Source organism: Heloderma suspectum, chromosome 1, assembly GCF_057233095.1.
Source record: "Heloderma suspectum isolate Gila_16-S chromosome 1, 16-S_ref, whole genome shotgun sequence".
Taxonomy (NCBI): Eukaryota; Metazoa; Chordata; class Lepidosauria; order Squamata; family Helodermatidae; genus Heloderma; species Heloderma suspectum.
Genome location: NC_139458.1, coordinates 161069361 through 161087013, shown reverse-complemented (window position 1 = coordinate 161087013; position 17653 = coordinate 161069361). Strand labels below are relative to the sequence as shown.

At 40.3% G+C, this 17653-nt stretch overlaps 1 protein-coding gene across 1 annotated transcript in view; it reads left to right on the top strand.

Moving 5' to 3' along the window:
* The window catches only part of NCKAP5 (NCK associated protein 5), a 904891-nt gene that overhangs the window by 682037 nt on the left and 205201 nt on the right, over nucleotides 1–17653 (top strand). The window contains exons 11-12 of the mRNA XM_084808715.1: nucleotides 3864–3902; nucleotides 14339–14458. Of these exons, the coding sequence (XP_084664841.1) occupies nucleotides 3864–3902; nucleotides 14339–14458 (159 nt within the window). The remainder of the gene's footprint in view (nucleotides 1–3863; nucleotides 3903–14338; nucleotides 14459–17653) is intronic.

Genomic DNA, 17653 nt, shown 5'->3' with positions numbered 1-17653 from the left:
TTTTATTCAGAAAGACTGAGGTGTTTGGAAGTGAGCAAAACAATATTTGGGTTGTCAGCTTTTTAACTACCACATATAGTCTTTACCATATGTGATGGATTTATACGAACTGATGATGCAAATGTTTCTGATAAACCGTTTTGCTGTTCATCTGTATCCAGGCCCTGGAACCATTCTCCAGCTGTGACTGAGCTGGGCTGTTGTGGGAAAGCCAACTGTGATTTTGGCTGAAAAGAAAACTGAACACAATCTTGTATGATGTGCATGTGCGTACGTGCGTGTGTGCATGTGTGTGTGTCCATCCCTTAGATTGATTTTGCTAAATAGCTACATTATAGGATTGCATCTAGAAGGATGTAAGTAGAGATATGTGGTAGTCTGTGCCCTTGCACACTTGCTGTTCCCAGCATGAATTCAAGTGCTGCTTTGACCTTCAACTCCTTGTCCAAGACATTCCCTTCTTTACTCTGTTCTCCTCTGAAACAGTCGGGGACTCGACCGTGTTCCCTTTGTTTGTTTGTTTATTTATTTATTAAATTTTATTTTTATTTATTAAATTTCTTAATCGCCCATCTGGCCGGTCACCCAGACACTCTGGGTGATGTGCAATGGTACAATTTAAAACAGTAAAATTATACATCAAAACATTATTTAAAAATACCCTAACCCACCCCAAATGCCTGCCTGAATAACCAAGTTTTCAGTGCATGGCAGAAGCTCATGAAAGAGGGGGCATGGTGCAGTTCCCTAAGGAGGGAGTTCCACAGAGTGGGGGCCACCACAGAGAAGGCCCTCTCCCTCATCCTCACTAGTCTAGCTGTCCTGGCTGATGGGACAGAGAGAAGGCCATCTGAGGCTAATCTTATTAAGCGGCCTGTCTGGTGTTGCTGGAGGTGCTCCTTAAGATAGGCTGGGCCGGAACCATATAGGGTTTTAAAGGTCAAAACCAACACCTTGAACTTGGCCTGGAAAACAACTGGTAACCAGTGCAACTCCTTCAGCACTGGTTACCAGTGATCACACCGGCGGCTGCCTTTAATCAGGTGAGCCGCCGCATTCTGCACCAGCTGCAGCTTCCGAACCATCTTCAAGGGTAACCCCACGTAGAGTGCATTACAGTAGTCTAGACGAGAGGAGACCAGGGCATGTACTACTGATGGGAGCAGATGGTCGGGAAGGTAAGGGCGCAGCCGCCATACCACATGGAGTTGGTACAGCGCTGCTTGGCTCACAGCTGACACTTGAGCCTCCATGGACAGCTGGGAGTCTAAAATGACCTCCAGGCTGTGGACCTGGTCTTTCAAGGGTAGCCGTATCCCATTCAACACCAGGTCAACATCTCCCAACCTCCTCTTATCTCCCACCAAACGTACCTCGGTCTTGTCAGGGTTCAATTTCAGCTTATTCCTCCCCATCCAGCCACTCACCGTCTCCAGGCATTTAGACAGGGATTCCACAGCCAACCCTGGTGAAGATTTGAATGAGAGGTAGAGCTGTGTGTCATCTGCATATTGATGACACCGCACCCCAGACCTCCTGATGATTGTTCCTTTCTAACATCTTCTCTTTCTACCTTCAAATGCTAGAGCTGAGGAACATGCTGTGTAATGTCACTGGCTCTAGTCATGGACCAATAAGCAGCAGCTGCAATCCAAGTAGAATTATGGAACTTGTTGTGTTTCAACCTTTTATATCAAGTCAAAGCAAAGCCTGCACATGTTTAAATTCTGTAGATCTCTTGTGGTTTGGGGTTTATGTTACGGGGTTGATTAGTCTGGCAAAGCCCCGAGCAGTGCTCTAGTTAAGAGGATGGGGAGATGAAGCGGCAGTGAATAAGTCTCAGATTCAGGAAGAAGCCCTTGAATGGAATAATAGAGCAAACAAGTAAGAATAAATAGATTCCAAAAGATTGACTGACTAATTTATGTCCATTGCTTCCTTTTATCCTACTAGATTTTCTAGTCCCAAATGATAGCTATCTTCCTGGCCTACAAATGTAATTTGCGAGGCAAATGACCAGCTTTCTAAATATTGTGGTTAAACACTGTCATTTTTAACCTGGGTTGTGGTTAGTTCAGTGCTGATAAGATTATGAAAAGAAGGATGGAAACTTGGGCTGAATCTAGGTATGTCACAGTGAATTCTACTCTTGGCTCCCTACCATTAACTGTTGAATAAAGTCATTTAAACAACTTCTGAACCTGAATGCACAGCTTCATAAAGCAGAAATCCAGGCTTGAGAATTAACATTTCAAATATGACTGTCATAAAGCTGCAGTGTGGCATAACACAAGATTGATTTGTAAGACTGATTTGATCTTAAAAAGGTATGGCTTAACCTTACTATCCTAAGCAAGGTTAACATCCTAAGCAAGGATGTTGGTGGGTATATCTACCACACTACCCTGATGCAGAGTTATGTGACATTGTACTGTTGCGTCTGTTGGATTGTTCCATTCTACAATGTTAGTGTAACACGGGTTCATAGCATATCTATAGTAAATAAGCATCCATCATTATGTTGTTTTAATTTCAGTCTCAAAGAGATCATTCCCCCTTCTGTTTATGCCACTTTATGCAGCTCTTACAGTGATGGTATAGGCAGAACTCTTGTGAGGGCCTTGGACGCACACACTACAGAACCCTTTAGGGTTTTGGTACTATGAAGTAACCTCATATAGTAAGTACAGCAATAACGTATTAGAGGGTTTGTTCAATTTTCAGGTAGACCAAACAACATTAAAACTAAACATATATGTCACTGTTGGATGTCAATTCTAAAAGCATATAGGGCAACACATCTGGATTTCAGTGATATAACACATTTACTCCTATGGGTTATTATTGCTGCAGTTTTAGTCCATGTCTTCTGTTAAATCATGTACAGAGCTATTTTATGTGACCATTGCTTTCTTGGATGCCATAGGTTAGAGACTTGTCTTGGGAGTGGGGGAGACAATATTTGGAGATTTTATGAAAATAGAAATCAAATCAAATTCTTGGATCATAGAAGAGTATAATTACTTACCAAAGTGAATTAGGTTGATGGTTTTGCTCATATTTTTGTTCATATGAGTAAAGTACTTTAAAAAGAAATTGTTGAGAAGACAATAAATATAAATATTAAATATTGTAAATAACAGCTTTGTTTATTTCAGAAAATAAGGTTCTCATGTGTTAATAATATCATTTATAAACAAATAATATATCACATAATAAAAAAGATGTGTGATGCAAATGTAAATATTGAAAAAGGTGCCAGATAGTGTTTAAAAAACAACAACACCTTGTTTTATATACAGTTCTACTGATAAATGCTTTGTCATCTGATTTAAGTCAATTACGAAGTGTGGTGTGAATGCCTTCCAACAATATTTTGATGACTGAAAGTATTTTCATTTTCTGTGGCACTTTATGGTATCTACCTGTCATGACAGACCTTCTGTTTTGTCAATATTGAATCAAGAAAAAATTAAGACTCATGAAAACATTCAGGGCCATGTCTTCTGCTTGAATGAAATTGACAATTTCTTCTTCGAAATCACTTGACTGGTACTGATTTTCAGTCCTGTGATTTACACTACCACAGGATTGGATCCCTGGACTAAAATCAGTTCTAGTCCTTGGACTATGTGGGATTTTTTTTAAAAAATGTATATGTTACACTGCAGGTCGTTAAAACTATAAGCTTTTGGACAAAATGAGATTGTCAGGGAAAGTTATAATACAGTAAGATCTGAGGTTCTAAGGATGATAAGACAGGTAAAAATGCTACCCAAGGTGCCTAAAAGAGATTATCCACAACATACACACACAAAAATCAGTATAATGCACTGCTCAAATGTATTTTATTTCTTTTACAGGTAGCGAACCAGGTTGTACAAGCACTGCTTACTCAGAAGGTAAGTAGTTTCTTTCGTGGTGCACTGTTAAAGATTATAAACTAGAGTTATCAAAGGTACTTAACTAGAATGATCAAAAATCTTTATTCAGTAATAAAGATTATGATGCATTGCAGTACCTTACTTCACATAATAATATGGATTGTGTTTTTGAGGTCATCTAATGCAGATTAACCATCTTGACTAAATAACACATAAATATAACTTTTGTCGACAAAATCAAGTTAAATACACTATCAGATGTGCAATTTAAAGGGTGATTTGAATTTGATTTAACCCTACAGTAACTCCTGACTAAAATTTCTGCCTATGACCTGTGGCCACTGAGGGGCATCTCTTGATTGATCTCCCCACCATTTTTAGGGTTACTAAAATGCAACCATGGAGATTGCCAGAGGTGGGACGGTTGGTTTAATATATCCCCGTCCCCCCAGGAAGCACACAGATATAGAGTATTATTTATTTTATTTATTTACAACATTTTCACCCATTTTCTATATAAAAATATACCATGCATAGCAAACATTTTTTTAAAATATAAATTTGTCAAAAAATTTTCAAATTAATCTGGCTCCCCAGTGCCTGGACCAATGGTGTGTGTGTTTCAGTTCATTTGAATTCTCCCCATAGGTATATGTCACTCTCTGATGCTTAGTGGTCCCTAAGAGAGTTGTCCAAGTCATTTTGAGCGGCTCATTGATGATGCAAGAGGAAGAGGATTGTGAGAACCACCTAGCCTGGACTGTGACTCCCTGACATCTAAGACAGTTTTTTTTCAAAAAAAATCATTGCACTGACTCACATGCACACATAGCCCATTTAGTCATGACTAAGGACTAGAGCAACCTCCAGAATTGTGAATGCCACACTTTTAAGGTTAGTATGATTTCCCATAAGCTGTTTGTAGAGCTGGTCACCAAGTCCATGGTTACAAAGAGAACTCTAGTCTCAAAACAAAGGATTAAAAATGGTACCAACGGGTGATTTCTTCCCAAAGCAAATGCTAGCTCCTGATGAGGGATTTTTCTCCAGACCACAGCAGGGGCGTAAAGTCTTAAATTAGTACTCCTTGCCTTCCCTGATCCCATTTATTGTTACTCCCTCCCCCACCCAACTGCTGCAATTTGCAGTTTATAAAAGCCTGCACAGTAGATGCAAATACACGTATAAGACCATGTGTGGTTTGGCCCTGAGTGTCATTGCTAGTTTTGGCATCCTTTATTGCAAGCTCATGCATTTATTAATATATAAAAACATTCTTTCCTCTAAAAAAAACAACCTGTTTGTATCTTGCTCGTCTTCCAAGGAGCTGGAGGCATAATCCCATTTTAACCCTGAAAGCGTTTGGTCTGAAAGAGAGTGGGTGATCAAAGTCACCCAGTGGGGATTTGAACCTTGATCTTCCCTGGTCAAAGTCCAGACATTAGATGACACTGATCTCATGAAGGAATTTTAGCATTTCTGTATTGACAACTTCCCAGTCATTGGTTGTATGGTGGAGGGAGGTGGCCTGTAAAGAATTCAGGAGTACAATGACCCCTGAACATGAGCACTCCACACGGCGACATTTTGTTGCAGGTCCCATTTGTGCTCCTAATATATATTTGACAGGGGGAAAGGCTTGTACAATTTGCTAGTTATTGTTCTTTCTTAGCCGCACATCAATATGATAGGAAAGTATGGGCTACATGCCCCATCATTGGGCTTTTGCTTTTGTGCTGTGGGCTTTGAGGGCTTTGTAGTTTGTTTTATTGTGTTTAACTTTTGGCGTTGTATTTCTGCCTCAATTATTTTTCTGCAAAGCTACCTGGCTGCAGTTCTTGATCAGCAGTTAAATTAACTTGCTGTGGCCACAGCTACTACTTGATGTTTTGTCTACAGAGTGTTTCCCTAATTAGGAGAGTTACCCTGTTAGGGATAGCTACCCTAATACTGTGACTGCTATATCCAGGTTCACTCCTACTATGCAGGGAACAATGCATAATCTGAAGAGTCCGTGCGTGCAAATCAGTGCTGTTGAGGGCCCTCTGAGTTAGCATTGATTAGCTGGTAGGCAACGCAGGACTAAAAGGAAAGAGGCGCCCATGAGAGTCTTCACTGAGAATCCTTTCTCAGTGTTCCTCTGCTGCCTGCCTAAAAGCAGTGTGAGAATTCTACTTTCTGGCTCTAATCACTCTGTGAGACTGGTGAGGACAGTAGTAGCTGCACAGCCTTCTGTTTTGCTCACGGTTCTTTAGATACAAGCTTTTACCCACAACCTTCAGTCTCATAGGAAACATAGGAAAATGCTTTTTATCAGGTCAGTCCACCAGTTCTTCTAGCCTACAACACTGTGACTAGCCAGGTCTCAGGGTGAGGGATTTCACATCATTTGCTGCCTGAAGGATTTGCCTGGATATTCCAGAGATAGAACCTGGGACCTTTTGCGTACTAAGTATGTGCTCCGCCACTGACCTACATGTGTCCAGTTTAGGGCTGGGTAGGGATTGTAAATCAACTCCCCCCATCCTGCTGTTTTGTCTCCATAATATGCAATATATGAAGCGTGCCATGGTGTTTGTTTAACCGGGGATGAGGTTGGGGGTTGGGGATACATTGTGTGATGTGTGTTATCACCTGAAGGAACCAACCTTCGATAAGGTTTCAGTGTCAGGGTGGACACTGAGCCCATAGAATCCCAGAGTAGTTCTGATTCTGAGGGCGCTCCTCTTTCCCAGGGCCAACAGCTGATGGAGATTCCTCCCACCAGCATTCCTAGCTTAGATAGCAGTCCTGGGAGTGACAGAGCGCGGGAAGCAGAAGCAGACTAGATGGACACATGACGCCAAAGCAGAGAGCGGCGCCAAATGGAGGGCGCAGAAAGGAGGCGTAGTGCCCGGTTGGCACGCAAACAACGGCTGCACCCAGAGCATCCAAGGGAAGAGGGGAGGGACTCTCCCTAGTCCTTAAGTTCAGGGGTCTGCCAGTGATTCCCTTTCAAACGGGGACCAACTGTTCCAACTTAGGGCATAGGTACTCTGCTGCTCATATCTAGTTGCTAACAGTAGAGTTGTTAAGTTGTAAAAGAGGAATAAAACTTTGAAAAGAATCCATTTGTCTGTGTCTAGATTTAGCTACTAAATTAAACTAAAAAAGGCCTCCAAGGAGCCCTTAACATTCAGTGGGCCTGTTCAGACCCACTGTCATGCTAAGTATTGATGATTGTGGAATTTCACACTAATCATGGTGGCTAAGCATGTTGTGTGTGTGGAAAAAAACACGTTCCCCATGGTTAGTAAGCCACCCCTGCTAACCACACCCCTGAAAAAGGGTTATGGGGCCCTGGGGTGGCTTACTGTGTCATCCGGCAGGCTCCCCAGTGGTTGAAATGGGCTCTGGAGGACTTCCGGGCCACGACCATAGAGTCTGTCAGCTAGAGTGTCCACCACTGTGGGTGACACTTTAGCAGTCACGTACTTTCGCTATGGTCGCACAGCCATTTCGGGTGCCAGATGGGCTGCCGGGAGCCTGTTTGTGCCCTGGAGTGTGTTGGGATGAATGCTAACCAGTCCGGTAAGGGGGGGGGGTAGTGGAAGCACATGGCGCTATGTCATTCCTGGTCATGCAATGGGCCCATGTGTCATTGTTTCAATCCCCTCCCCCCCCCCCGGTAGTTACCCTAACCACCCCGCCACCTGTGTGTGTGAATAGGCCCAATATTTTAAAGTGCAGAGAAATATACACAATTGCTGTTATAGGTTGCGGAGTCTTTCTATGACCATGTATTTCTTAACTGTAAAGTTCATTGTGTGGTGGGTGAACTGTCCCAATTGCCCTTTAATCCCATAAAAAGTTCCAAACAACTCAGACTGGAAGTTCAGGCAATCTATAACAGGAAACTGCTGCTGGCTATTGTATAATATAGCTAGAAAAACTGATTTCTGTGGCTGGGGTTTTCACCTAAGTATCTTTTCTAAATTCTCAATTGAGAATTATTTTATTTATTTAAGACTTTAACATGCATTTCAAGGCACAAGGCCTTCCCATAATGGCTTATAGTGTTAGAAAAACATTAACATGTTACAATTAAACACACATGCACACACAAGCACGAAATGCAAGCTGGAATAAATCTGTCTTCAAGGTTGTTGTTTTTTTAAAAAAATGTTTTAAGCGAGCAGTGATAAGGCCATACGTATCTCCCTGGACAAGGAATTCCAAAGGTGAGGCCACCAATGAAAAAAATATATCCCTAGTACCCACCAGCCTAATAGTTCTTGCTGGTAGCCAGAGCGTAGGTCCTCTGATGCTGATCTTAATGCTTTGGCAGGATTACACAAGTGTAGATGATCCTTCTACACTTAACATGGATAACATGGTCACAAACTATTTAGGTCTTTAAAGACCAGCATCAGAACCTTGAATTGGGCTCAGAAACTAACAGGCAACCAATGTATGTGACACAGAATAGGAGTAATATGGTCCAAGTGCCAAGCTCCCACAAGTGTTTTTGCTGCCGCATTTGGTATTAGTTGTAGTTTCTGAATCCTTTTCAAAGGCAGCCCTACGTAGAGCACATTACAGTAATCTAACCTTGACTTAACCATCTGTCACTGAGGCCAGGTCAACTGTCTCTAAGATATGGCTGTAGCTGCCGAACCAGCCTAACTTGGTAAGAAGCATTCTGGCAACGGATGCCACCTGCACCTCCATAGACAGCGTTGAGTCCAGGAGTCCTAGATTGCATGCCAGGCCTTTCAAGGGAGTGTCACCCTATCCAGTGTCGGGCCTAAACCTCCATCCAGATTAGCGTATTTCCCAACCCACAATACTTCCATCTCATCAGGATTAAGTTTCAGCTTGTTAGCCCTCATCCATTAAAATAAACTCACTGAGCCTAGGAACATATCAGAAAAGTATTCAGTTTCTCCTGTCATGTAGCTAAGTAGGCCACAATTACAATTGCCTATATAAACCAGATTAACATTTTGCACTATAGAATTCTGTATGTGGTGGTATGTTTTTCTGGTAAGTTGGGCTCAATATGTAGTTACCCTGTTTAAAAAATGCCATGAATCATTCTTCAAAATAAATAAACAAAAAGCAGACATAGGTGGGGGGAGAGAGAATTTTCAAGAGTTATTTATAAGTCCTTTAGGACAGAGATTTTTTCCATGACAACCTCTTTTGCCAATATCAGAAAACACCAAACGCACAGGTACTAAGGACTCCTTAGGAATAGACTAAGAATATAGATTAAAATGTATTTAATAATATGATTTGCTTAGTATTGATGACATTTAACAGACACTGGCCTACTGCTGAGTAACACCAGCTAATTTTATATCCTGAAGGGGAAACACAAGGAAGCACTCTAAATGTTAATGAATGTTAACTGTTACAGCCCTCCTAATGCCATTTGTGCAGAGATCATTTATAAGGAAGGACAGGAAGACAATACTGTACAGTAAATAGGAAATTAGACTCTTTGGGTCAATCACAAATGGCTGCTATACAAATCCAAATAATAGCTGGTAAACAGATAGGTCTTCCACTACACTGCAGTAAGACAGAACAAGTAATGTCACCAGGAGATAACACACCTCAGGGGCATTGTGAGATAGAGAGGGAATCTGAAGAGCTCTCAAAAGCTCCAGAAAGAGTAATACTCTGCAGTAACGCCAGCCATGTATATTACACTGTGAATTTGGAATTGCCCCACAAGGAGTAATTTTTTGTTTAAATTAAGGACATCATATAATAATGTAAGGAATGAAGTACTGCTCAACCCAGAAGTATATGAGATGGCTGTGGTTCCGCCGAGAGATCATGGCAACATCAACTGGGAGTGCAAAACCTTGAGTGATTTATCAATGTCACTGAATCCTTGAGATCAAATTTATAGTTTGAAATGGGCACTTTGGAGGAGATCATTCCTTATAAGACATATGGAGTTCCTCCAGTGAGCCCAGCTTTGGGGTGAAAATATGAAGGAAAATATATTAAATTGGGAGTTCTGCCTCAGAGCACATTTTTTATTTTTTTATTTTATTTTTTGTTACTTTCACTTCCACAAGTTACAGTTTTACTTAAGAGGTATCTAAAAACTGAAGGGGGAATAACAGTCCAGCAAACAATCATAAACATATCCATAAAATTTTTCGAGTTTGCTGGTATATTTAAAGGCAGACAAACTTCTAACTTAATACCATTCAGATTATAACTGGGACAGTTCAAGAGCTTTTATGGCTGGAGCCCCATTGCCTTTATATTTCATGCTGTGGGCATTTTGAAAGATTTTTGTTTTAAAGTAAAGACCTGCAGATTCCTCTCACTCAGAAACATAACGTAAGTAGATCCCTGTTGAATCGGACCAAAGGACAATCTAGTCTCGCATCCTGCTCTCACAGCAGCCAAGCAGGTGCCCCAAGCATGGCATGAAGGCAACCTGGTTGTTCCTATGGTTGTTCACAGGCAACCAGTACTCAGAGGCATAATGCCTGAACCTGGAAGATTGTTTGGAAAACCAATTTGGTCAGTTGAAATGTTAGTATGATACTTAGTTTGGAAAGGTATCTTCCGGTTGAACTTAATGGGATGAATTCGGGGGGTGGGGGGTGGGGGTCTGGATTTCATGTAAAGATATATTTAATCTCCCCTCAATCCAACCAAAAATGGGTCAAGGCCCATTATAGGGCTTACTCTGTGGCAGTAAGGGCAACAAAGAAATCTTCTTTGCCGCTATTGAGTCAGCACAGTGTCATCCAGTGGAGTCGTTTTAGATGGTTAAGGGGCTATTGCACTGATCTCCAGGGTAGTAAGCAGAGCCTTCTGGAACTCTCTGTTTTGGGGTGGAATTTTCAGGATGAAAATGGGTGGGGGGAAAACTTAAACCCTCCTCTCTTGAAGTGCCATGGTCCTGACATGAATCAGGGTCATGCACTTGCATGAGAGTAAATAAAAATAGCACACATAGCTCTACTATGCGAGCTTAAAGGAATGTTTCGTTCGGCCTTCATATTATGTTATTATACTACAGTATGATGGATTTTTAAAAATCTTTTTGTCAGTTATTCTAGTGTTGAAGCACTTTGTTCAATAACTGGAGGATCTAGTAATTTACAGTTTCATCTTTAACTTCAAATAGAAGAGGGGCAGGGAATGTCAAAATTTAGATTTTTAAAGGAATGGCACTCAGGAAGCATTGTTTGGTCTGTGCTTAGTTTGAATTAGTAGTTCTCATGAAGCAGTCATTCCCTTTTGTGTCTGTGGCTTTCAGTCTTAATTGGGGCAGGTAGCCTTTCAATTACTTGGTTATGTGTTAGAACCAGATAAGGATTGGCATTAGTGTTTCTGCTCGGTTAAATAGAACATATATAATGGGTCCCCATGAGAGGTCTGAGGTGATTCAGTTATTAACAGGGACTTCTGTTTGCAGAATTAAAGGATTTAGGATTTTGCTACACTTCAAATAAAAGATATCATTGCCTCCTTGTCACTTTAGAAGGCAGAGAAAATATAACTTGGTTAGCCTTAGGGGTACTTTAAATAAGCACTACCCTCGTAATGCGCTTGGGCAAATGACTTCTTAGTGGTTCATCCAGTGTTACCTTTGCATTAAAGCTAAACCACAATTTTTTTCCAGCTATCTCATAACAAAAGTGTCTCATTGTGTTATCTCTTCTTCTCTGTTCACCATGCTAGCTTTGGCACAGCAGCAGAAGAATAGACAAAAACACTTGGGTTATTTCAGACCACCATTTCCCATCCTGGCCCTGCTGCTTCAGAAGCTTTATGAACTTCAATATATTGTTAATGCTGTCAAGGAACAGATATGCAGGAAGCTGTAAAACCTTTTCTTCTGCTTTTCTTTTATGCATACTTCAAAAAATAGATAGTAAGGCAAGCAGTACAGTCTTCTAATTTTCAAGAGAAATAAACAGGTTTTTTTAATGCCACATTGAATGGGAATTAATTTATTAGAAGTTTATTTTATTTAAATGTTGCTATAGTTGCCATGCTGAATAATTCTACAGTTGCCATGCTGAATAATATAGTTGACATTCTGAATAATTCATCCCAGTTATAGGACATGGTTTCCAGGTACATAGTTTTGTACAATCTGGATACAAACCACAAGAATTTTTAAGGCTTCATCCTGATTTAATTCTTTCAAAAATAAGTCTGCCTAGGATTGTTACATATTTCAAACTCTGCTCCACTTTCCAGGAAGTCCACATTATGAGTGACCTCTCTGTTACTGTAGAAAGCCAGCATGGAGTATTCTTATGCTTGTATTTAGAGAGCCTTCCTCCCACCCACCCACCCCAGTCTTCTTCCCCTACCCTAGCATCCACATGCTTATGAACAGTTGATTATGAAAAATAGTTTTACAGTAGTTTGTTAGCTACTGTATCTATGGCAAAAGGTGAATGACAGTTTCAAACATTATTGTTGTAATGCATACACGTCATAGAACTGCGCTGTGTACCCATTAAAACTGCAGTTCACCTCTACTTCACCTCATGTACTAGGGAAACATAGACAAGAGTACCATAATTCATGCTGGCCCTCCAGCAGTTTTTTGTAGGATTTGAAAAAAGTTAACCAAAGATGTGATGACTCAGTTGTTCAGTTTTAGTGGATGCATAAGTACGTGACATTTGTCTTACACGGTGCAGGGAAGTGTATGCTTGTCTATACTGTCATGTGTGAACATTGTACATGTGTCTTTATTTATGAGGTTTCCACACTTGTATATGTGAGAGAACAGACTTTTATGCAGTGTTGTCACATAATAGTGTACACAGGAGCATTTTTCCGCCCTGCACTGCTGTTAAAGATGGGGACCTAATGAACTGGCCCACCAGTAAGCTGCAGGCCAGATCAGGCCCTTTCATGAACTGTATCTGACTTCACAAGGCCTTCCTTAATTTTAATTATGGTCTGGTAAAATGTTTGGCTCATAGTTTTTCTTATAAGGAGAAGAAACAGTGAACCTCCAACTCAGTTCAGACAGTGACAGTTTGAAGGACTACTAGTGAAATGTGGATTCATATCGTTTCCCTTCCCTCTTCTGCTTTTGAGGCTTCCCTTTTAGTGCTAAACACTTCACTTCATGTCTCTTTTTACAACTATAAATAGCTGTTGCAGGGCGCTGGGGGTCCCAATATTTGTTGAGGCCACAGTACATGGGAAGGGGGAACCCACTGTGGTCCTAACAAAATCCCCCCCCCCCGCTGCTTTTTTCTGCAGGAGAGATAATAGATTCATTAAAGAGCCTGACGCTCTGGGGTAGGGTTGAATCATTACAATTCCTGAACAACCGTCGGGACGATAGATGGCCTCCACAGATACATAAGTTCCACAGATACATAAGTTCACTATTCTTGGCTTAGAACAATCACATTAAAACAGCAGCAACAGACTAAGGAGCCCATATCAACACAAGCATGAAAATCGCTCCTGTCTACTGTACCAAAAAAAAAAAAAAAAGACAGAGAAGAGGAAAAATAGCTAGGAAAACAGATTCAGTATTTTGTTTACATATCAAATATTTGTGTGCTGATCAATATTCCAGTATCTGAGCACCCAGATGGTGCATTATATATAATTTTGCGAGCAATGATTTCATTGGAATATCAGCAGAACCAATGTACCTGACTGTAGAAGTTACAAAGGGGCACATCAGTGGAGGGGGATGTATATGCTTTCAGTACTACCTGATTTATAATAAAGAGGTTGAGATGATGTATGTAACATACTCATGTTAAATATAGCTATCCCTGTTGTGTAAAGTTCTTATCTCTTTTCACCTGGCATTGGTTGTTTGCTTTTTCCACTTCTCACTATTGTGATGAAATATGGACTTGCATGGCTCATTTTTCTCCAGCGCACAATATTACATAAGAGTGCTTCTAGAGTGCTGTTGGTTGTGCCTCTTGTTTGAAGAAATAATAATCCAGCTTTATAAAAGTTCATCTCTTTTTTATGCCTTCTATTATTCTTAAATAAGCTGACATGATAAAACTCATTAAAAACTTTTTTTAGGCACTAGTGTAAGCTACTTCTAGGGTAATGACAATAGCATTTGCTGTTGCAATGGGTTTCCCCAGAAAACCCATCATGCCAGCAAACACTATTGGCATTGCACTTGAGGTACTTTACACGAGTGCAGTGTAATTTACATTAGCACTGATGCTAAATAGGATACTGCTCAGTGGGGCTTATGTCTCAGTAGACATGTGTAGGATTGAACGGTTAAGATAATAAAGAAATATATTTCATTTGTGCAATACCATCATTTTAGGAAATTTGTACGGATACTAATGCTGGTACTGTATTTTAATCTGCTCAGTTTTAAAAGCTAGATGTTCCATCAATTGCACTATATCGTTCATATGTCTTTTCCATTTATATTTGTTTCATGTTAATCCCATTTCTCTTCCCTTCTCTAGGATCTGAGAGAGGAATGCCTGAAGTTAAAAACAAGAGTTTTTGACCTGGAACAACAGAACCGAACACTAAGTGTGCTATTCCAACAAAGAATGAAACCAACATCTGGCTTACTGTTTCAGGTAGACTTATTAATGGATAAATCTTTGTAGTTAAATTATGGTACAATTCATACTGGTTGAAATTACGTAACATTAGACTGCTTATGGAAGTGTCAACAAGCAAAAAATGATAGGCACAGTATGAGAAGAACATCAGTTAGCTAAAGTCTGAGAGTACTGAAATTGAAAATGTATAAATTCTGGAGGCATGTAAGTTGAACCAGAATGAGAGACAGCGAAAAAAGAGAGAATTCAGTATAGTTTGTGAAATTGCTTACAAAAAATTGTCCCGTTGGAGTTATAAGTTAAAAAAAGCGACAAGTATTTGCCCTTTTGAAGGAAAATTTTAATCATGTAACTCTGTAATGTGGTTGGATTAATAAGAAAGCCTAGATTTTTAGACTAACATAATTAATGTATATTGGTTTACAGAAATTTCTGGTGGTGACTATGGGTTGGTGACTTTGCCTCACACAAGTTTTTCATGATTCCCCTTAAGCCCCCTACCCCCAGGCTGCTCCCAAGGGTCAGAGGACCTCCACAACAGAATGGGGTATGGCACAGAGGGCTACAGTAATTCAAGGGCATTGACAAGAATTAGATACCATGACTTGCATAAACAGAAGTACTTTCCAGTAAGGCAAAGCCACCATTTGATACAATGCTATGTACTTGGCAGAAATATGTGGCAATTTTACCTTTTCTGGGAAAAGACTTATGTGGGGATGAATTTGATCTCACCTTCCTCTAAATCAGGGATGTTGAGCCTCAGCCCAAGGGTTGAATTCCATTTCAGAGAAGCTCTCGGAACTACATTCCAGTGGCGGTGGAGCCAAAGGCAAATGGGCAGGGGCAAAAATACCAGTATATATTCCCTTTGTGCATGTACTGCCAGTAACTAAGCTTGTGGAGAAGCATTTCAGCTTTTTCAACCTTTTAGAATGGGAAGAAAACTGCACAAAGCAGGAAACCGCCAAATGATTGGCAATCAGGAGAAACTTGCTGGAGGGGGAAGGGGCTGTGGCCATATGGTGAACCTCAGAGGGCCAAATTGGGACCCTAGGTGGGCCGGATTTGGCCCCTAGGCATGAGGTCCCCCGCCCCTTCCCTAAATTCTTCTCAAATAATAATAAAAAAAATCCATACCGCATGACTATCACAGCCTGTGATCTAAAGGTTTTTTTTTAACCTTAGCTGCTGTTATTACATTTTGATAACTAAGGCTGTAATTCTAATCCTATTTTGTTGAAAGTATGTTGATTTTAATGGAACTTCATTTGTGCATGCAACAAATAAAAGGTTATAAAAACAAAGAGCAAGTGAATCCACCATAAGCAATGCCTGTGCATGAAGGGATCATCACAGGACATAATACCTCCACCTGTGTAAAGAAGACATTTACATTTACTTGGAAACCCCACCAGACCTTCAAGGGGAATGAGAAGCCTCTAAGTATCTCCCATATCCCAGGTTAGCATATCCCTTCCACTTGGATATTGTGCTTCCCAAACAGAATGGGAGCACTGGTTTGGGATATGAGCAGAGTGGACAGTTCTCACACTTCCTATATAGAGTTACATGCAGAGTGGCAGCTCACATGTGCCAAGAGATGAAAGGTTATGCCATGCATTATGCAGATCCCTCTAGTTACAGGTACTGGATTGAGCCCCTTTATGACTGGGTTTGTGAAGGAACTTAAAACATGACTCTCCTATTCTCGCAAGGTCTGGTTTATTCCTTGATAATAAACCACCGTTGTGTGGTGGTCTCAGGCCTGGGCAAGGGAACACACCCCACCACCACATATCCTCAGATTATATACCTTTCTTTACATAACATAAGTACATCTGTGCATGCTCAGAAATTAAAACTACACAGCAGCATTACAAGCAAGTTAAGCACTTTGGTATACATTTAGGCACTGCTTGTTATTCCTTATCTTAAACAAACCGACTGCAACTGTCTCAGCAAGAATGTTGTTGACCTTAGCACTTCTTAGTCTGGACCTTTGTTATTCCTCAATACAGCTGACTGATAGTCATTTATCACATCTCGATTTACGGGCTTAGTTCCTGTTTCCTATCACATATGTTCTTCTTGGTACTTTTCCCTCTCTGGTACTTTTCCACACTCCCACAGGTTGCAAATGCATTCTGAAAAGTGTGGAGGTCAGTAGCTTCAGTATATCTAAGGATATTGATAATCCATGCCCACCATGAGACTTCTCACTTACAAAAATGTGACCAAAGAAATTAAATTTTAGGATTCCTCACTATATAAAATGCATACAATATTACAGCGGACGATATAAAACGTGAACATAATCAGAAAGATCAAAATGGAAGTAGAACCAGCTTTCCACCTCCAGCTAATGTTGTTTATGTGACTACCCAAGTTTATCGTGTTGGTGCTTTGTCACTGCTGTGAGAAATGGGGTTAATATGCTCTCCACACCACTCCTCCTTGTCCTTCATCTGGCATCATTCTGATATCTTAGCGGTGAGATAAATAACCTTAAGTGGCAATATAGTTGAACCTTACTGGGTGGGTGCTGGCTGTGTGTTGTATCCCACAACTGTAATGCCCCCCTCAGGGAAACTCATCTGGTTCCAACTTTGATGGTTTATCAGTGTCGGGCAAATACTTTATTACTGGTACATGTGTTCCAGCATGTTTTATGGTCAGATTTAGTGCTGTTTTTTATAGCTCTACTGGATTGTATTGATTGTATGGCTGCTTTTATACAGTTTTTGAGGTTTAGTAAATTTGTTATTTTAGTTCGTACACCATATTAGAAACTGATGTGAAAAACCTTTGCCTATTTTCAGCAGTATAAAAAAACCCCTCATATCTAAACAGAAGTAACCCTTTGAAAATCAGTCGCTCACATTACTCATATTTCATCTTCAAAGCAAAGTTTGTAATCATTTAGTTGTCCTACAATAAAGAAGCTGAGAACATAATTTCCATTGTTATTTTTAAAAAGTATGACAAAAACCATTAGAATGCAGAGACTATTCCTTGGCTTTCATAGATACGGAAATACTCTTCTCTTGTGGTCTTTCCCCTCCACCCTTTCATGTTCCACATACAGATCAAAAGGAAAAATTATTATTCCAGATTTAGTCAATTTTATGCTGGGGAAGTTTTCCATCACTATGTTCAAAAGGCTTTACGATAAAACTATTATTAAAAATTACAGTGTCATGAATTTTG